We start from the raw sequence: 21,454 nt of genomic DNA, 5'->3' as shown, positions 1-21,454 counted from the left end.
ATTTAGAGAAGGGAGACAAGCACAAGTCCCTGGGGCTAGATGCGCCACACCCGAGGGTGCTGACGTGACTGCAGAGCCATTGGCGTTATCTCTGAGAACCTGTGGCGATCGAGGGAGCTGCCGGACAATTGGAAAAAGACAAATGTAGAGTCCAGATTTTGAAAAAGAAGAATCATCGGGGGAAGTGCAGACTGTTCAGCCTCCCCTTAGTCCCCAGAAAGATCATGGAATGGGGCCTCAAAGAAGCCATTCTGAAGCACTTGGAGGAGAGAAAGTTCATTATAGAATCCTAGAACACTAGAGCTAGAAGGGACCTCAAGAGTCATCAAGTCCAGTCCCCGGCCCTCATGGCAGGACCCAGCACCTTCCAGATCATCCCTGGCAGGCGTCTGTCCAACCTGCTCTGAAATATCCCCAGGGACGGAGATTCTGCAACCTCCCCAGGCAATTTATTCCAGTGTTTCACCCCCCTGACAGTTAATTTTCCTAACTCCCTTACTGCAGTGTAAGCCCATTGCTTCTTGTCTTCTCACCAGAGGTTAAGGAGAACAGTTTTTCCTCCTTTCTCCTTGTAACAATCTTTTAGATACTTGAAAACTGTTTTGTCCTCATAAACAAACCCGATTCTTTCCGTCTTCCCTCACAGGTCATATTTTCAAAATCTTTACAAATTTTGGTTGCTCTTCTCTGGACCTTCTCCAATTCCTCCATCTTTCCTGAAACGTGGTGCCCAGAACTGGACACAAGACTCCAACTGAGGTGAACAGGAAATACAACTAATTAACTGCTATCAGCCCAGGGAAAAGTGCAGCTTGCAAGCGAGAGACTGTTCCAGTACTGCCACGGATGGTATGAAGGAACTGAAGGAGGGGGCTGGATTGGCAGGGTCAGATAAAACGCCATAAGGCACCAATCTAGGGGGCTCCCCAGCCAGCCCAATGGGGGTTGCTAGCGGACAGAGTTTCTGATGTTGGTTGGTGTGTGTGGTGCGCACACACCTGATTGGAATCAACAGGAACAAGCACTCAGAGAAGAGCACAGAGACCCCGGACCCAGCCCCCTTGCTCACAGACTGGGAAGTGTGCTCTTGCGATGTTACCAGCAAGCGAGAAAACAGAACTATTGGTCAGCGATGCACCGAGAGGCACGGACGGGACTGGCCCGCCTTACGCAAAGAGTGAGAGCCCTGCTAGAGGGCTGGGGAGTGTCCGAGCTCAGGCTGTAAGGGTCTGTCTACGCTAGCCCCCTAGTTCGAACTAGGGTGGCTAATGTCGGCATTCGAACTTGCAAACGAAGCCCAGAATTTAAATATCCCAGGCTTTATTTGCATGTTCCCGGGAGCCGCCATTTTTAAATGCCCCGTAGTTCGAACTCCCTGCCCGTAGCTACACGCGGCCCGGACTAGGTAGTTCGAATTAAAGCTCCTAACTCAAACTACCGTTGCAGGGGGTGCAGGCTCTGGGAGGGAGTTTGGGTGAAGGAGGGGGTTGTGGTCTGGGGCGGGGGATTGGGACGTGAGGTGCTGGAGGGGGTATGGGCGTAGAAGGGGATTCTGTCCTGAAGGAGGGGCATGTGGCCTGGGCAGGGGCATAGGAGAGGGTGCAGGTGATTGGGGGGCAGCATTAGGAGGGGTGTGGGTGCAAGAGAGGATGCTGAGCTGGAGGAGGGTGCAGGGTCCGTGAGGGGGCTGTGACCGGGGGGAAGTGCCGGAGGGGTGCAGGCGTAGCGCCGACAGATGGAACCCAGCCTGGGACCTCTGGAGCTTAGCGCCAGAGCCGCTACAGCTTGAGCTAAAAGACAGCTGGCTCTCCGCTCAGGCTGCGGCTCAGACTCCTCCTCCCTCTGTCAGGGGGCTAAGTGCCCTCCATGGGGCAGTGAACCACAGCCTGCAGGTGCGGGTTACACAAGGATCTGGGTTGTGACCTGGGGCATGGAATTGGGGTGCAGAGTCTGGGAGGAGGCCTGGGTGCAGGAGCAGGGGCACAGAGGGTTTGGGTTAGGTGGGGCAGAGGCTGCAGTGGCCATGTGCTGTCTAAGCGCTTCGCGTACTGCATGACCGCAGAGGCAGGAAGCCGGCCAATGGGAGCTGCGAGATTGTGCTGGAGGCGGGGCAGTGAATGAAGTCCCTCCCCCTCCCCTAGCTCGTGGTGCTCAGAGAAACACAGGGCCCCTGCAGCCAGCTGCTCTGCACGGTGCGGGGGTGAGGCCGGCAAGGGGCTGGGCCGTGAGCTGGATCTGGCAGCTCCGTGGCCTGGACATTTTGTCCACCCACTTCAGATCCACTTTAGGACAGGGGCTGAGCCATGGGCGGGGCTGGGTGGGCTATGGGTCATCCACCCGGCACCCAGCCTCCACCCAGCCCCTGCTCTGCTCTGGCCCCAGTGTTTGCCCTGCTCTGCCTACTGCCCACTGCTGCTGCTGTGGTGTGGGGTCGGAGCGCAGGGACGTGTCTCACTCTGCCCATCTTGCACTCTTCTGGGGCCAGACAGGTGGAGAGGGACAGGACCCCCTGACCCAACCCCACTCCCAGGCTCGAGCACCGGCGGGGTGGGCGGCGGGTGGAGCATATCCCTGCGCTCCCACCCCACTTGCTGGCAGGACGGTTCATCCATCAGTCCGCACAAGGCCAGCTGCCAGCTTTCAACAATCGCCAGCACAAAGATTTCAAATGGCTCCTTAGAGTTCTCATGGATTTCCAGTAAAGCTCTGCACCCGGTGCCGGGTTTCCACGAGCGCCCTGCGCCCGGTGCCGGGTTTCCACGAGCGCCCTGCGCCCGGTGCCGTGTTTCCACGAGCGCCCTGCGCCCGGTGCCGGGTTTCCACGAGCGCCCTGCGCCCGGTGCCGTGTTTCCACGAGCGCCCTGCGCCCGGTGCCGGGTTTCCACGAGCGCCCTGCGCCCGGTGCCGGGTTTCCACGAGCGCCCTGCGCCCGGTGCCGGGTTTCCACGAGCGCCCTGCGCCCGGTGCCGGGTTTCCACGAGCGTCCTGCGCCTGGTTCCAGGTTTCCACGAGCGCCCTGCGCCCGGTGCCGGGTTTCCACGAGCGCCCTGCGCCCGGTGCCGGGTTTCCACGAGCGCCCTGCGCCCGGTGCCGGGTTTCCACGAGTGCCCTGCGCCCGGTGCCGGGTTTCCACGAGCGTCCTGCGCCTGGTTCCAGGTTTCCAAGAGCGCCCTGCGCCCGGTTCCAGGTTTCCAAGAGCGCCCTGCGCCCGGTGCCGGGTTTCCACGAGCGTCCTGCGCCTGGTTCCAGGTTTCCAAGAGCGCCCTGCGCCCGGTTCCAGGTTTCCAAGAGCGCCCTGCGCCCAGTGCCAGGTTTCCAAGAGCGCCCTGCGCCCGGTGCCAGGTTTCCGTGAGCGCCCTGCGCCCGGTGCCAGGTTTCCAAGAGCGCCCTGCGCCCGGTACCAGGTTTCCGTGAGCGCCCTGCGCCCGGTGCCGGGTTTCCACGAGCGCCCTGCGCCCGGTGCCGTGTTTCCACGAGCGCCCTGCGCCCGGTGCCGGGTTTCCACGAGCGCCCTGCGCCCGGTGCCGGGTTTCCACGAGCGCCCTGCGCCCGGTGCCGGGTTTCCACGAGCGCCCTGCGCCCGGTGCCGGGTTTCCACGAGCGCCCTGCGCCCGGTGCCGGGTTTCCACGAGCGCCCTGCGCCCGGTGCCGGGTTTCCACGAGCGCCCTGCGCCCGGTGCCGGGTTTCCACGAGCGCCCTGCGCCCGGTACCAGGTTTCCAAGAGCGCCCTGCGCCCGGTGCCGGGTTTCCACGAGCGCCCTGCGCCCGGTGCCGGGTTTCCAAGAGCGCCCTGCGCCCGGTGCCAGGTTTCCACGAGCGTCCTGCGCCCGGTGCCAGGTTTCCAAGAGCGCCCTGCGCCCGGTTCCAGGTTTCCGTGAGCGCCCTGCGCCCGGTACCGGGTTTCCAAGAGCGCCCTGCGCCCGGTGCCGGGTTTCCACGAGCGCCCTGCGCCCGGTACCGGGTTTCCGTGAGCACCCTGCGCTCGGTACCAGCTTTCCAAGAGCGCCCTGCGCCCGGTTCCAGGTTTCCAAGAGCGCCCTGCGCCCGGTACCAGGTTTCCGTGAGCGCCCTGCGCCCGGTGCCGGGTTTCCACGAGCGCCCTGCGCCCGGTACCAGGTTTCCAAGAGCGCCCTGCGCCCGGTGCCGGGTTTCCACGAGCGCCCTGCGCCCGGTGCCGGGTTTCCACGAGCGCCCTGCGCCGGGTTTCCACGAGCGCCCTGCGCCGGGTTTCCACGAGCGTCCTGCGCCTGGTTCCAGGTTTCCACGAGCGTCCTGCGCCTGGTTCCAGGTTTCCACGAGCGTCCTGCGCCTGGTTCCAGGTTTCCAAGAGCGCCCTGCGCCCGGTACCAGGTTTCCAAGAGCGCCCTGCGCCCGGTTCCAGGTTTCCACGAGCGTCCTGCGCCTGGTTCCAGGTTTCCAAGAGCGCCCTGCGCCCGGTGCCGGGTTTCCAAGAGAGCCCTGCGCCCGGTACCAGGTTTCCGTGAGCGCCCTGCACTCAGTACCGGGTTTCCGTGAGCGCCCTGCGCCCGGTACCAGGTTTCCGTGAGCGCCCTGCGCCCGGTGCCGGGTTTCCAAGAGCGCCCTGCACTCGGTACCAGGTTTCCGTGAGTGCCCTGCGCCCGGTACCAGGTTTCCGTGAGCGCCCTGCGCCCGGTGCCGGGTTTCCAAGAGCGCAGGCCACACGGCGAAGGGACAATATGTCACATGCTGTCAAGTTTTAGATTTTTTTTACCGTAGCAGCCTGAGTTCTGCCAGCAACGTTGGGTTCTGCTGGGCTCTCTCGGGGGTCGGCTGGGAGGCTTGCTCATGCTCCAGCCGGAGGCGCTGAATCTCCTGCAGTATCTCTCTGTTGAATAAGGAGACAAGAAGGGAGGCGATAGGTCAGACACGTGCTCATGCTGGAGGAAAGCCCCAGACTTGCTTTCTCCACAGCTCTGCAGCAGCAGCAGGGCAGGGCAGGGCAGGGCAGTTCATTCCCTCCCATGAGGAGGCCGTAGGCGTGGGCCCAGGCCCAGCAGTGGGACGTAGCACAGACCCCCACATTGCCACCGCACCAGGCAGTGTTTCCTCATCGGAAAGATGCCAAGTATGAAATGAAGCAGACGCCTGCGCTGTCCCTTCACACCCTTTGCGGTAGGGGGCGAACAGAGCAGCGCGGATAAGGGGAAGAGCTGTGTCTGGAGTCAAAGCACTCGGATCTATTTGCTCCTGCTGCAGTGAGGCCAAACCAACGTAAGTAGCAGTGGGGACGCTGGTTAATTTCATAATCATCCTCACACGGCTTTCTGGCAGCTCAGCAGGAATGGGAAAACCATCAGGAGCGCATGGTAATGGAGCTAAGGCCCCACAAAGGGAATGCAGAGTGCAGCCGGGCCACGAGGCATCCCCAACCGCACAAGTACAGCGGGAGCTCAGAAAACACATTGGGAACTGCTAAGAAGTCACCTACGAAAATGTGAATGACTCCCCCCTTTCATTGAGCAGAAATGAAATTTTAAAAAGTGGTTGCCCCCCTTTTCTACTGGGCATCCGAGGAGCCCGAGCTGCCGTGTGGTTTACCCGCTATGTCTGGTCTGGCGAGGGGCTGCTGCGGGCCCTTGGAGGCCCCTGCAGGAGGCCTCGTGGCCCGGCCGCACTCTGTCCAGACAGGAGCAGTGAAGTTCCTGCTTCCAGCCTGCCTGAGAGGGTGCAGGGAACCAGCCAACCAGAGCCAACAGGCCCAGAGAGAAGGGGCTGCAGGGAGAACCAGAAGATGGTTTCTGCAGCACTGGGGAGGGTTAGAGCTCTTCCGGCCTGAGGTAAGGCTGCAGAGGAAGGGCTGGGTGGGAAGTGGCTGTCAGAGGAAGTGGCACCTGGCTGCCATCAGTCGGGGCCCTGGGCCTGGATCCCCACTGGCCTCTGGCAGACGCCTCGAGAAGGGGACCCGTTTGATGTGAAAGCCCAAGCACAGGGCTGGACTGGAAAGGGCTCGGACAGGGCTGAAGAGCTGCGGAGGGCTGGGCAGCTGCTGAGCTCGGTTCCCTGGGAAGGTGCCTGCACATGGAGCGGCCTGGCTGAAAACTGAGGACGAGTATCCAGGGACGCGCCCTGGGGCACTGCTCCACTCCGGGCAGCGCTGGGCTTAGGGTTAGCTCGGGGGGACTGAGACGTGCACAGAGGACACCCACAGACCCTCTTGGCCCTCTGACCCCACAAGGCAGGTGTGTGACTCCTCTGGCGGCCTGGGCCACTGGCACCCCCCCACCGGGGCGCAGGAGGGGACCGTTCACACTCCACCCCCCCACCGGGGCGCAGGAGGGGACCGTTCACACTCCACCCCCCCACCGGGGCGCAGGAGGGGACCGTTCACACTCCACCCCCCCCGCCGGGGCACAGGAGGGGACCGTGCACACGCCACCCCCCGCCGGGGCGCAGAGCCAGGAGGGGTGCGGGGCGCAGGAGGGGACCGTTCACACTCCACCCCCCGCCGGGGCGCAGAGCCAGGAGGGGTGCGGGGCGCAGGAGGGGACCGTTCACACTCCACCCCCCCGCCGGGGCGCAGAGCCAGGAGGGGTGCGGGGCGCAGGAGGGGACCGTTCACACTCCACCCCCCCGCCGGGGCGCAGAGCCAGGAGGGGTGCGGGGCGCAGGAGGGGACCGTTCACACTCCACCCCCCCGCCGGGGCTCAGAGCCAGGAGGGGTGCGGGGCGCAGGAGGGAACCGTTCACACTCCACCCCCCCACCGGGGCTCAGGGCCAGGAGGGGTGCGGGGCGCAGGAGGGAACCGTTCACACTCCACCCCCCCACCGGGGCGCAGGGCCAGGAGGGGTGCGGGGCGCAGGAGGGGACCGTTCACACTCCACCCCCCCGCCGGGGCGCAGAGCCAGGAGGGGTGCGGGGCGCAGGAGGGGACCGTTCACACTCCACCCCCCCACCGGGGCGCAGGGCCAGGAGGGGTGCGGGGCGCAGGAGGGGACCGTTCACACTCCACCCCCCCACCGGGGCGCAGGGCCAGGAGGGGTGCGGGGCGCAGGAGGGGACCGTTCACACTCCACCCCCCCGCCGGGGCGCAGAGCCAGGAGGGGTGCGGGGCGCAGGAGGGGACCGTTCACACTCCACCCCCCCGCCGGGGCTCAGGGCCAGGAGGGGTGCGGGGCGCAGGAGGGGACCGTTCACACTCCACCCCCCGCCGGGGCTCAGGGCCAGGAGGGGTGCGGGGCGCAGGAGGGGACCGTTCACACTCCACCCCCCCGCCGGGGCGCAGAGCCAGGAGGGGTGCGGGGCGCAGGAGGGGACCGTTCACACTCCACCCCCCGCCGGGGCTCAGGGCCAGGAGGGGTGCGGGGCGCAGGAGGGGACCGTTCACACTCCACCCCCCGCCGGGGCGCAGAGCCAGGAGGGGTGCAGGGCGCAGGAGGGGACCGTTCACACTCCACCCCCCCGCCGGGGCGCAGGAGGGGACCGTCCACACTCCACCCCCCCGCCGGGGCGCAGGGCCAGGAGGGGTGCGGGGCGCAGGAGGGGACCGTTCACACTCCCCCCCCCCGCCGGGGCGCAGAGCCAGGAGGGGTGCGGGGCGCAGGAGGGGACCGTTCACACTCCCCCCCCCCGCCGGGGCGCAGAGCCAGGAGGGGTGCGGGGCGCAGGAGGGGACCGTTCACACTCCACCCCCCGCCGGGGCTCAGGGCCAGGAGGGGTGCGGGGCGCAGGAGGGGACCGTTCACACTCCCCCCCCCGCCGGGGCGCAGAGCCAGGAGGGGTGCGGGGCGCAGGAGGGGACCGTTCACACTCCCCCCCCCCGCCGGGGCGCAGAGCCAGGAGGGGTGCGGGGCGCAGGAGGGGACCGTTCACACCCCCCCCCCCCGCCGGGGCGCAGAGCCAGGAGGGGTGCGGGGCGCAGGAGGGGACCGTTCACACTCCACCCCCCGCCGGGGCTCAGGGCCAGGAGGGGTGCGGGGCGCAGGAGGGGACCGTTCACACTCCACCCCCCCGCCGGGGCTCAGGGCCAGGAGGGGTGCGGGGCGCAGGAGGGGACCGTTCACACTCCCCCCCCCCGCCGGGGCGCAGAGCCAGGAGGGGTGCGGGGCGCAGGAGGGGACCGTTCACACTCCACCCCCCCGCCGGGGCTCAGGGCCAGGAGGGGTGCGGGGCGCAGGAGGGGACCGTTCACACTCCACCCCCCCGCCGGGGCGCAGAGCCAGGAGGGGTGCGGGGCGCAGGAGGGGACCGTTCACACTCCACCCCCCCGCCGGGGCGCAGGGCCAGGAGGGGTGCGGGGCGCAGGAGGGGACCGTTCACACTCCACCCCCCGCCGGGGCTCAGGGCCAGGAGGGGTGCGGGGCGCAGGAGGGGACCGTTCACACTCCACCCCCCCCCGCCGGGGCTCAGGGCCAGGAGGGGTGCGGGGCGCAGGAGGGGACCATGCACACTCCACCCCGCTGCCAGAGGGTTCATGAGAGGCCGCATTCATGCCGCACACTGCCAGCTGCCCAGGAGAGGTCCCTCCCTTTCCTCAAACCGCGTTCCCTCCCAAGCGCCGCTCTCCCCACACCCATTGGCCCCCCATTTACTAAAGCGCTAGGATCCGATTGGTGCATCCGACAGCAGGCGGGCTCTAAAGGACAAGCTCTTTGGGGCTGGGACTGCAGCGGCTTCCAGGAGTCTCTGCGCTGGGCCCTCTGCCGGCGAGTGAGTTCTTGGAGCCCCACAGTTCTCAGGGGCCTAGTCCCCACGGAGACTCATCTTGAGCAAAATGTTCAAACCCGGGAGCCTGAGGGACGTGCCTAGCTTCCACGGTAACTCCCAGGCCCTGAGAGCCCCTTCCTAGGGCAACGAGCAGCACGAAGCATTTGACATCAAATTCTGCCCTAAGACGGGCCAGTTTTTTCATGCTTGGGGGGTCTAAAGGCAGGTTTCTGGGTCCACACTTAGACATCTAAAGAACGGTGACTGTGAGAGGACTGACCACAGCCGCCAGCCGCACCATTCCACAAGGGATCTCTGAATCCCATCTCAAACCACAGAGTGCGAGAGGCAATGCAGCGAGCCTCTGTCCCGACACTCCCCCCCGACATCGATCCATGGGATTCAGCGCCTTACCTGTTTTTGTTTTCCAGTTCGGCTATCAGCTGTCTTTGTTGTTTATTAGCATCAAAACTGAAACCCAGGTCTGCAGGCGGGCGTGGCTGGAGGGTAAGAACACGTAACATTTAATCACAGGGTTACTGTATGCTAACCAGAAAACACTCTGCCTGGCCTCAGTCTCAGCGACACAGCACAACACGCGTGTCCTTTGTTGGGTGGTTACGAGAGCGAACAGCTGCCTCTGGGGCGCACCCTGAAGCAAGGACGGCGGAGCGACACCCAGCAGCACCTGCACGTGCTGGAGAGATGTGGATGTGGCTTAGCTCGTCAGCTCCTTGGGAAGAGGCTCAGAACCTCGCGCATGTATTCCTGGAGCGCACAGCCTGTCTGGGATGCAGGGGCCGAGTGGAAGCTGGCACTGTGCTTGTGAAAAGGTGAAAAGAAAGGAGGAAAAGGGTGGGTGTGCAATAGTTGGGAACGATGCCATTTGTAAAGAAAATCTGTTACCAGGACACTGACCTTTTCACATGACAAGTGCTGACGAGAAGCATAGCACAAGATCACCATAGCGCCCGTGTCAGGCGTGTAGGGGGCTAATGATGGAATATTCTCCCCTGTCAGACTGCGCTAGAACGAGACGGCTCGCTTCCTATTTACACATCATTTGTTGAAGCTTTTCGGCACGTTTCCTGGAGGTTCTTTGACAGTGTCTCAAGCAGAACCACGCACAAATCTCCCAGCGTTATTTCCTTTCGCTCCCAATTCCTTCCGAGATGCATTTACTGAGCACTCCCATTGAAAGGAATGGGTCTCCTCACAAGCATAACGATACATACGTCCATGAGTCTTTGCAAGAGCTAGCACTTCATTTGCAGAAGGCTTGGATGCTCACAGAGCTAGGCCCTGAAAGGGGAGGCCATGCGAACTCGAGGAGGGGGGAGACTGCAGAAAAGCTGCCACCCTGGTGACTTTCCAATTCTATGGCAACTCTTGAGTTTCTTCTCAGGACAAACCCCCTCAAATATCAGCACTACGCACAATCAACAGAGCCCTGACCCAACGGGCTACACGGCAGCTCTCAATTACCTGTGGAATCGTAACATTCCGCGTGGGACTGCTCAGGAATCAGCTAGGGGCCAGCTCACCAGCATTCCTCCCGGGGACTGGAAGTACCTTCCCCACTGAACTAGAGCGTGTCTGGCAGAGACCCTAGAGCAGAGCACTGGCAACCTTGTGTTCATTCCGACAGCAGATCTCCTGGGGGCCCTCTCAGCTCTCACGAGAGTGAGCCAATGTTCCTCCTTTTCTTCAAGGCCTAACCCCCCGGCTTCTGCTCTGACCACTCTGCATCCCTCCCTCAGCTCCTCCCACATCGCGGGACTCCCCCTGTGCTTCCCTTCCTCGCTCTCGTCTCCGGGGCTTCGTCCACGCTGCTCCATGTGTCTCAAACCAACCATGAGAAAAAATCCATCTCTTCTGCATGGAGGCCTCCCCCCACCTGCTCCCTACCCAGCTTATCTAGTCCAAAGAACGAGACGTCTGGTCTGAAAAGACTCAGTGCAAAAAGCATTTGTATGTGCTGGGTGGACGAGAGCATCAGCGCGGCTCCGCTCTGGCAAGTCCAGATGAGAACCGCTTCCATGTGGACAGGTGGGGGCCCTCCACTGCCATGTGACAGCTGGCGAGCCAGCCCCAAGCAATCCTGCTCTCTGGGATTTAGCAAAGGAACTTTCAGGCCTTTCAAGGAAGGGATCGCAAGCCTGGTGGAGCAGCCAACAGTGGCCATGAGTGATGACATCCAGGTGCAACAGGACAGCCAAGTGGCCACTGAGATCCATAGAGCACAGGAGCAGGCTTGGAAGGGCCACTGTGCGGCCATGAATATAAGCCAGGCAGGTCCTGCTGGGTCTCTAGCAGCGCTCTGTGTAGGAGCGGGACGGGGGGAAGCACACTGAAGCATTCTCATCCAGGCTAGCGGGAAGGCTTCTATGCCGAGACCCAGAAGAGGGCGTCATTTCTGTTGTACTTGCTCACAAATAGGTCTGTTGGGGGAGTCCCCGCAAGCAGACGATGCCTTTGGCTGAGTCGGGGGGAAGAGACCACTCCTGACTGGGGAAAGACCTGCTAAGCCAATTGACTAGCTCCTTCTGCACCTGGAAGATAAGCCAGGAGACTGATTGAACAGGCTTCTCCAAATCCCAAGGGAGACTTGGGAGGGGTGGGGGCCTGGCAGGGAGACTTGCTTCCTGACTAAGGAGGGATGAACAGGCTCCTGCTGCCTGCTGAGGCACGTCGGCTGTGGTGCGGTCAGAGAATGAAGGTGATCTGAGGCAGGGAAGCCTGGCAGGCAAGATGAACCAGCCGGAGCTCTCGGGTGTTGATGTGCTGAGCTCCCCCACCGACCAACGACCCCGCGTGCTCCGGCGGGCTCCCCAGTCTGGCAGCGAGAGGAAGGCGGAGGAAGGGAACGCCTGCAGAGATGGGGAGCAGCTCCGAACACCAGCTCCAGGCTATTCAAGCCCAGGACGGCACTGAGGGTAGCGTCCAGAGGGAGAGGGCTTTGCGAGTCCGCTGGGGCTACCCAGGTTGGGGGGTCTGTGGTGCAGTCTCGCACGCTGGACCACACGCCTCTGGCCGCTGTGACTGGGTGACAGACGGTGTTACCAGGGAGGGGAACGATGAGAATCGTAACTCTGGGAGGAACACAGCCCAGTACTCTACCCTCTACTGGCCAAAGAGGAGACTTGAATAACCTGAGCCCAAGGCTGGCTGCCCCAGAAAGGGCAGACCCTCTTTCCTAAGATCCTCAGTATGCATCTCTGAAATGATCAGTCTCCAGAATCCAGGGAGGACTGATGGGTACCCGGGTGGCCAGGCAGTGTCCTTCTGAGACAGGTCTACGGATGAGAGCCCGGGACACTTCCTGTGGCCTCTGATTAGGAAATCACATAAGCAGAAACTCTTCCCTCTTCAATTCTGCAAGCAGAGGAAAAGCGCCGTCTCACCCAGAGGCTCTCCGCCTGGCCCACATGCAGCCCCGTTCACACCCAGCTGCGGCTCAGCCGTGCGCTAAAACACTCAGAATTTGCTGTTCTGACAGGGAGCAGCTGGCTGAGGGGGAGACAGCAGCTCACAAGCTGGCAAGAGCAGGGCTGATGTTACTAACACACTCAGGCTGTAAGCACATTCCAGAGGGGTGGTAACAGAACAACTCGTTAAGAAACATATTAGTCCCCTCGTCCCAGATAACAAGACCATACCGACCCCAGCTCAAGTGCCAGCATGATAAAAAGCAATCGCACCCCCATATACAGGGAAATGGGTGGATCAGAGGGTGGCCACCTGATACGCCAGGAGTGATGTGTAACTTGTGTGTACCGGTGTGTACAAGTGCACCCCAAAGAGTTGTCTTTGTCTAGCCAAGGGGGAAACGCTGAAGTCCATAGCATTGACTGAGCTAGTTCATTGTCATGGTGTACACATGAATGTAGTAAGTTGAGGGTCAGTACCATGGAGTCAGCAGGCCTGAGTAGAGGAGGCCTGTAACATGAAAGCAGCAACAGGCCTAGAATCTAGTGAGCAAGACTTTGGTTCAGTAACAGGAGCCAAGAAAGAGGCCCTACTGAGAACTGTGTGATTGTGTAAGTTAGGTCGAGCATGGAAGGACACAGGGAGGCACTGGGTACAGTCTGTAAGCCAAAGGGGAGTAATGGAACATCTTAATAAGAAATGTCTTGGTACAAAGACTCCCCAAAAACTAATGTACATACCGACCTAGGTTCAGGACCAGGTCGAGATTGACAGCATGAAGGATAGTAAGTAAGCCCCCCTTCCGCAAGGTGAGGGTTGGTAACTAGGCAACAGAGGGTGGTAACCTGGTACGTAAAGAAATGATGCAAATTGTTATTACCTGTCTATAAAAGGACACCACAGAGGGTGCTCTCTGGCCGACTTTGGGGGGGGGGGGGGGCGCGCGCACTAGGCGCCTGAACGGCAGGTGTCATTGCCTAAACTTACAGAGTGCACAGTAGCTTAACTTTGACTAACTGCTGTTAATATTTAATATATGGCAATAGGCCTGCCCAGTGTTGGTACCTTGTCAACGTGGGCCATAATGCCCAGTGGGTAACACTGGACTGATCTCTGTTACCAACTGGTAGAGCTTTGCATTTGACAATAAACCTGCTCGATTGATTTCAGACCTTGCCTGCATCTGTCGTTTCCGGGGCCTCTCAGAGATCTCCTGTGTTGACCCAAGTGCACGGGGTCTAACACTCTAGATAAAGTGAGTACCGATTGTTACGCACGCAGCCGAAAGTTTATGATCACCGACGGAGTAGAGGTCCTGTCAGGAGCGCGCCAGGACGACCCTGACCAGACGCCGCCGACACTGACAGCTCAGACCACCGAAGTATAGAACACGGAGGTACGACAATGCGTACTGGCTCAGTGGTGAGTCTGTGCACTGACAACTATTACTGTACTCCGCCTGGCCTGGTGCCTTCAATCCGTATCTGATCTGGGGTCATTGGGGCTCTCTGTTAACCCCACATGCAAGGTTAGCAGGGAGCCAGGAGAACAAAAGCACGGAGCTGAAAGTTTCTCATCGCTGGAGCAGGAGACCTGTCAGGAGCCCACTGGGAACACTGACTACTACCCCTGCCTCTCCCAGTGGCAGCAGTTGATGCTCCGAGGGACCCTGGGGAAGGGGACAATGGGTGCAAAGGAACTCGTAATATTTTCACTCAGCCTTTTTTGAAGTGGGGGAAAGGGATGCAGGGACCTGCCACAGACCCTTTCCTGGGTCAATAATGGGCTCACAGAGAGGCAAGGCCATACCAGAAAAGACCTACCATGACTCAAATACTGATGCAATAAAGTTAGATGGGCTACTAGTTATAAGGGAAAAGAGGAAACCCCTCTCCAGATGCCGTATGCAGAATGGGAATTCGGACTGCCACTCAGTAAGGCGTTATCTTCTCCAGAGAGATGGTTCTCTCTCCATCATTTCCACTGTGCGAGAGTCCCTGGGAATAGCTAGACTGTCTGAGTGGCGCTGCCTGCCTTCAGCGTGGCATTTAGTTAAATCAACCCGCCCTCTGACAGAGCCTGTGCCCCAAGCGGCATCTGACACCCTTGGCCATGGACACACATGGGAATTCTACGTACGGACGTGTACAGCACAGGCATTTAGTTTTCTTCTGGGGCTGCAACAGCAGTGTTCTCAGAAACTGGAATTTCCTTGGCAGTTGCTTTGCTTAGGGGCTCAGTAGAGTAGCAAGTTTTCACCTCAGCCTGACCCGTCACTGACCAAAGAGGAAAGTAATCCCTAACATTTCCCGCCCTGGCGGGTGCTATAGCAAGTTCTCCATGTGCTAGGCAGGCATCCCATGGTTGGCCAGAGACAGCAGAATGTTAGAATGTACATGAGGCTTGTGGTTTGAAACAGTGTTGTCATCTGCTCCGTCTAGTCTAGAAAACTCGAGATTTCAGACTATTTTCTACTATCCGCATTCTAATCAACTGAAGTAATTCCTCGGCACACACGTTACTTCAGCCAGAGGGGCCGTATCCACGTTTTGGAACGTGACTGAAGAGCAGGGAAATGCATCCGTCAGCGCACACCCCAGTGCATGTAAACATTTGCACATGCAGTTCCCAAACACTATCATCAGCATGTGTAGACAATGGAATCCACATGTGCAAATCCCATTTAGACCCAGCACTTTCATGTAAGAGAGACACACTCCATCCCCGGGGTGTGCCGGATCACATGCCTGCAAAAGTTCTGTAAATCCTGACCCAAAGCATCCAGATTCTCAGAGGCTTCCCCTCTTAGCTCGATGTCCCCTAACAGAGCAGCTCGAGTAGGCATGGAGCAGGGAGAGAAGCCATTCCTTAGGAGGCAGACATCAGCAGCCCATATTGGCCACTGGCTTCCAACTCGTATGGCTGAGGTGATCACGGATGCGTAAATTGGTCCTGGGGGTCTCCATGTGCTCAGAGCTATGGATGGGGAAGAGAGAGGCAGGGTGAAGTGCTAGAACTTGAAAGGCAGTGGTTCTCACCCCCCTGCCCAAGCAGCACTCATTCTGGCCAGCAAGATGGCATCTTGCAGCCATGACCAGCCTCCCTGCCAGCAGAGGGCTGGTGAGTGTTGCATGGGGCAGGAGAGCGGGTCTGTGGGGAGGTTGGGGGGCACTGGGAACGAGGGGTTTTCTGCGGTGCTGTAGCACACCCTGGTTTTAAGTGGGGCTCTGCTCTTGGCCCTCCTTCTAGCCTGTACTGGATGCTCTGATCCTGGCCTGGTGCTGGGGGTCCCGGCCGCTCCAGACTGCCTGGTGTGGCAGGGTCTAGTTGCTGGCTCCTGCGTGGTCCTGCACTGTGGGGTCTCTGGATTTGTCTCTGCACTCTGGGCAGAGAAGTTGGGCATTGTAGGGGGGAGGACTGTGGTTCTCAACAACGCTAAACAGGCTGAAAACCATTGTCACAAGCAATGTTCCCTATAAATCTTTTCCATCCACGTGTGGATTTTTTTCATCCATGTGCAGAATAATTTGTGTGCGCACCAAGGCATGTGTGAATGTGCACCATCAATAGAAACACAACCTGGCTGGGGACGCTCTGCTAATCCGCTGGTTGGCACTGGAATCTCTCCGCACAAGTGGCCGCACAAGCGCCTGGTTCCAGGGAGTGCTGGTTCCAAGGTAATAAGGCGCAGTGGTGTAAGAGTGCCAGTTACTCCTAGCCTGGGCTTGGAGCTCCCCCAAACAGCAGCAAGAGCAGCGCCAGGGCTCACGGGTACTGAGGCTGCATATCTCAGTAAAGCAGCACTGGAGCCCTGTGGCAGGAAATAAGCCGTCTCCCCTACACTGACGGGCACGGCTGGCACTTGTTCCCCTTTCCTGTGCTCGAGGGAGCAAGAGGAATCCTAGAACACTGGAACTGGAAGGGGCCTCGAGAGTCATCGAGTCCAGTCCCCTGCCCTCATGGCAGGACCCAGCACTTCTAGACCATAGGAAAGCTTCCACAGTTCTGAAGAGAATGCCTCAGCTGCCCCGAGAAGTCTGTTCCAATAAAAAGGGTTTGTCTTCTGCAGTCTGGCTTGAGAACGAGTCATCTACTCAAAACATTTCCAGAGCCAACTTGGATAAAACCTGGAGCAGAGTGCGCCCAACTGGGGGAGGACATGCCGGGAGCTGTGCTCACGGCATTCCAGCCAATAAACTGCGGCTGTCAAAGAGAGAAGATCCACTCACTGAAGCGACAGGTTACATACTGTAGGTAAGAGCGCTGCCATTTCACATGGCCGTTCCTTCAGATCCCTTCGGTGAAGGCCATCTAGTCCTGGCCATTTACTACTCTTCAGTTTATCAGTTTGTTCCAAAACCTTCTCTAACGGATTCCTCAATCTGGGACAGTTGCTCCGTTAAGTTACCTAAAAAGAATGTCCCAAGTGTGGAAATCCCCCCCCACATCCGCTGCCGGGAAGACTGATGCAAAGAATTCTTTTACCTTCTGCTCAACAGCCTTGTTTTGTTTAAGTGTTCCTGCAGCCTCTTGACCGTCCAGTGGCTCCACTAATTGTTTGGTGGACTTCCTGCTTCTGATGCACTTCACATTTCTTTTGCTCTTAGTTTTTGTGACTTTTGCTAGTTGCTCTTCAGTTTTTTGGGCCTGCCTAATCAGACACTTTCCATTGACTTGCCAGCATTTATGTTGCTCAGTAGAATTTGACTTCCAAGATTTTTTACTCTAACTGCTACTTTTAACTTTGTTTGGTCATGGTGGCATTTTGGATCATCTGACCAGTTTCCGAGGGACATACATGCAGTGTGAACTTGTGTTAGGTATTTAAAAAAAAATGTCCATGCAACTTTCAGGCATTTCTCTCGTGTGACCATTCCTTTGGTTTCCATCTGACTAGCCTCTGAAAAAGCCCAGTAGCTCTCGTTTTTTAAGTAAATTCAAAATTCATTCCTTCATTGTCTGGACTCCTTTCATGTTCCTTCTCTCGTGTGTCATTTCTCAAGTAGCCGGTCCCAGACTTTTCAGCCTCTCTTCATACGAGAGGGTTCCATGCTTCTAATCACTTTCAGCGTGCTCTGATCCCCATCCAATTCTTTACTCTTTACGTTGAGAGACAGTGGCCGGTGTGCCTCCAGTGTGGGGTATGAGCGCACACTCCCCCCCGCCCCCACACGTCACAGCGTCCACATACACTCCAATTCCCTACTCGGCCTGACAGCTCGTCTCCTCCTCTGCCTGCAGCAGCACACTGAACGGAGGCCTTCGCCGAGCGGTCTCCAGTGACCCCGAGGTCCTTTCCCTGCACCGACACAGTGAGTGTAGAGCTCTGCACGAGGGGTTCAGCTGCACACTGCTTTGCACAGAACAACCACGCTGGGCAGCATTTGCCCTAGTGTGGACTGTTTACCTGGCTTGGTCAGGTCCCTCTGCAGCACCTCACAGTCCTCGACTGACCTGAATAACTTGACAGACTAATAGAAGCGTAGGGAATGTGCGAGGTTATCCAGCCTGGGCGGAGACAGGATAACCCTAAACAAGACCTGTGTTTATAAACATACAGTGATGGGGAGAACACAGCCTCCCTTGGACGCCTATTCCAGAAGAGAACTACTCGTTTCATTGGAGACGTTTTCCTTTTGTCTAATCTAGGTCTCCCTTGGCTTGACTTCTCCTCTTACCGACACGGAGAACAACAGATTTACCGTGCTCTTTGGAGCCGCTCTTAATCTATCTGAAGACTTATCAGGCCTCCTTCAGGCTTCTTTCTTCATGACTAAACATGCCCAGTTTTTTACCCTTTCCTCAGAGGTCAGGTCTTCTACACCTTTTATCATTTTTGTTGCTATCTGCTGGATTCCCTTCAATTTATCCACCTCTTCTAAAAAAAGCAGCCTGAGCGAACTGAGGACGTGTCTACAGTAAGAAATGATTCTGAAATCACTAAATTTGACTTTAGTTCGATTTTGTTAAATCGGAAGTTGAGTGGCCACACATGGGGAAGTCTCAAAATTAGTCCAAGGCAGGCTCCATTAATGGGGACATGCTATCTCGTCTTAGAGCCCCAGGAAGCACTGGGGAGTAATTCGTTCAAATTAGTCTGCAGAATAGTTATTTCAAAATAGTGGCACCGGAGCGTGCACACTACCGCTATTTGAAATTAGCGTTACTTCTGATGAAAAGCAGGAGTACAGATTTTGAATTAAGCTGCCCGTTATTTTGAAATAACAGGCTTGGTAGTTTGGGGACACTGCTTATAAATTCCACCTAACGGGAGGTTATGATGAAATAAAGTCCTAGTGTAGACCAGGGCTGTTTGCGCCTCGGAGGAGCCCCATAGAAGATTTTTTTTTCTTTTTTTGGTCCTTCGTTAGCATAATACTTTGCATTTGCTTTTCTTGAATTGTATCTTCTCGTTTTCAGACTAATTCTCTATTCTGTCAAGGTCCTCTGTGTCTTCTGCAAGTTTTACTATTTCATTATTCCAGGTAATTACATTTATTTAGTAACACCTGACCTAGTAAAGAACCTGCAAGCTCCAGGCTGTTCACCTTTTGATTCAATGAAAACTGACCATTTATTCTTACTCTGTTTCCTATCTCTTCGCTAGTTTTTGATCTATGACAACAACTTACCTCTCATCGCACAGTGACTTAGCTTCCAGCAACCAGTTCTCTTTTATCCAGCTAAGCCACTTAATACCTGAGCTCCTTCAGAACCCTTGGATAGGTACCGCCTGGACTGGATGACTTCCTGGTTTTTAAATCATCCATTTATTTCAGCACATCGTTTTCTGACATCACCAATCTCTGAGAACCTCACCTTAATTGGAATAGGTCAGGGATAGACATCTCCCCAGTATTCTCTGTGGTGAAAACTGACACACAGAAATTATTAAGCCTCTCAGCAACTTTAAGTTTTACACAGAGATTACTGTGAAATTCCCCAGTTCCCACCAACAGAGAACAGTCACTGAAATACTGTGTCACTACAGCAGTGGTGTGTATTGAATGACTTCAGAACATTCAAATAAAGAGAGATTTGCCTGACAGCCCCATCAAAGGGATAATGGGGAGCTGATGTTTCCATTTCTAGAATTTTAAACATTTCTTTTTATTAAAGCTCTACAAAAGGAAACTGTCTGCTCATAGCCCCGTCAGGAATTCAGATCACTGTACAGTGCATATGGTTGTGAGAAGCATTCACATTGCTAGAGACTGCTCAACCCTCCTTACCCTGTGGCAGAGGAAATTTATACTGTTCACTGGCTTGGAATGGACAGTCGTGCTGCTGAAGATTGTTTGGGGACATTCTTGCAAGGGCGATGGGGTAGTCATACTGTCCGAGATGGGGCTGCAGGGGCATGATGGGCTACTGGCACATCGAATGCAAGAGTCCATCAACCCACTGCCCACTAAGGAGCCCAGAGCTGGTTGGAGCAGGCCTTAGAGTGCATCATTAATGCTGCATTAGCAGGGAACATTTAGATCTACTATTCAGGGTGGACGCTGAGATATAGAGCGAGGTGCCTGTATAAACAGGACATACAACCACTTTTGCATTCTGGTGGCACTTTGAGAGAGCCTGGCTGTAGCTCAGAGCAGATGGTCCCAGCTGAATTCCCGGAGAAGATTCTCAGTACAAATGCTACAGTCCTCCCATGGGAATGCATCAGCTAATGGAGAAAAAGTCAGATATCTACTAGCCTCCGTAGAAGCAGCGAATCTATGAAATCTCACCCAATGTTGAGTTCTGCACATTCTCCAGATGGAAAGGGCATAGTGGCCAGGAGCAAGCAGGCGAGGCTGCAGAAACCACAGTTCCTGGCTGCTCAGCTGAAGGGAGAAGAGAGTCCAGGAGCTGATGGAAATGCTGAGGGAATTCCCAGGGAAGTTTATGCTCATGCAGCAGGGGTTCTCTGGGTTCTCTTATCTGAACACTCACCACCACCCAGGTTTGCCCCATTCCTAAATCCTCAACCAGATTCCTTGAAGTGCTATAATACAGTCAGCAGTGGGCATTGCAGAGTCCTGCCTTGAGTGCAGGGGACTGGATTAGACAATCTCTTGAGGTTCCTTCCAGTCCTACATGTCTATAATTCTGTGTGTGTGTAAAGTATCAGAGGGGCAGCAGTGTTAGTCTGAATCTGCAAAAGCGGCGAGGAGTCCTGTGGCACCTTATACACTAACTCAAGTTAGTCTATAAGGTGCCACAGGACTCCTCACCACTTTTGTCTGTGTAAAGAAGCTTTTCCTTTATCAATTTCAGTTTTTTGTATTTTTAATTCATTGGATTCCCCCCTTTTTTCATGGACTGTCAGAATGTAAATAGTGACGACTTACGTTCCCTGTAGCAGGAGAGATTTGATATGCCTTTAACATGGTCCCACCTATTTGACCATTCTCTACACTAATGTATTTAATCTCTTCTCGTGTGGCAGGCATGCTTGTAATCACAGCTGCTGCCATCCTGGACGCTGCCCGCCTCTTCTCAGGAAGGGTAGGAAGCTGGTATTCAGGTTACAAACAGTAGGGAAGAAGCGGAGAGGGAGGCAATACCTCATTTTACAGTAGCTGAGCAGAAAAAAGGGTATGTCTACACTACAAAGTTAGTTCGAACTAACAGACGTTAGTTCGAACTAACTTTAATAGGCGCTACACTAGCGCTCCGCTAGTTCGAATTTGAATCGAACTAGCGGAGCGCTTAGTTCGAACTAGGTAAACCTCATTTTACGAGGACTAACGCCTAGTTCGAACTAGCTAGTTCGAACTAAGGGCTGTGTAGCCCTTTAGTTCGAACTAGTGGGAGGCTAGCCCTCCCCAGGTTTCCCTGGTGGCCACTCTGGCCAACACCAGGGAAACTCTATGCCCCCCTCCCGGCCCCGGACCCTTTAAAGGGGCACGGGCTGGCTACGGTGCCCGTGCCAGGTGCAAGCCTGCCAGTACCCACCCGGCAGACCCTGCACCTGGCACGGCACAGAGCCACCCACCCGATGCCCCCCAGCCCACCCCCTCTTGCCGGGACCAGGCTGGCGGCTCCCGGGAGCTTGCCCTGGACCGCAAGAGGCGGGCACCTTCCTGGGCTAGTGCGGACATCGTGGACCTCGTCCACGATCTCTGCACTAGGCACAGGAAAGTGGCCGTCTAGGGCAGGAGAGCTGCCAGCCTGGCCACCCAGGAGCAGGTGTGCATGAAAATCAAGGGGGTCCACTGAGACCCCCGACCCTGAGCCCTGAGCTTACAATGGCCGTACTGGGTCAGACCAAAGGTCCATCTAGCCCAGTAGCCTGTCTGCCGACAGCGGCCAACCCTAGGGACTCTGGAGGGGATGGACCGGAGACAGTGACCAAGCCATTTGTCTCG

At 57.4% G+C, this 21,454-nt stretch overlaps 1 protein-coding gene across 13 annotated transcripts in view; it reads right to left on the bottom strand.

Moving 5' to 3' along the window:
- The window catches only part of DTNB (dystrobrevin beta), a 321,996-nt gene that overhangs the window by 79,698 nt on the left and 220,844 nt on the right, over nt 1-21,454 (bottom strand). For all 13 annotated transcript variants that reach the window (XM_075923216.2, XM_075923210.2, XM_075923214.2 and 10 more), the window contains 2 exons: nt 9,081-9,166; nt 4,734-4,847 (listed from right to left, as the gene is read on the bottom strand). In XM_075923216.2, the coding sequence (XP_075779331.1) occupies nt 4,734-4,847; nt 9,081-9,166 (200 nt within the window). The remainder of the gene's footprint in view (nt 1-4,733; nt 4,848-9,080; nt 9,167-21,454) is intronic.

The sequence above is a fragment of the Pelodiscus sinensis genome, chromosome 3 (assembly GCF_052426305.1).
Source record: "Pelodiscus sinensis isolate ZL-2025 chromosome 3, ASM5242630v1, whole genome shotgun sequence".
Classification (NCBI taxonomy): Eukaryota; Metazoa; Chordata; order Testudines; family Trionychidae; genus Pelodiscus; species Pelodiscus sinensis.
The sequence above is the reverse complement of the archived record's forward strand: the minus strand, read 5'-3'. Positions and strand labels throughout refer to the sequence as shown.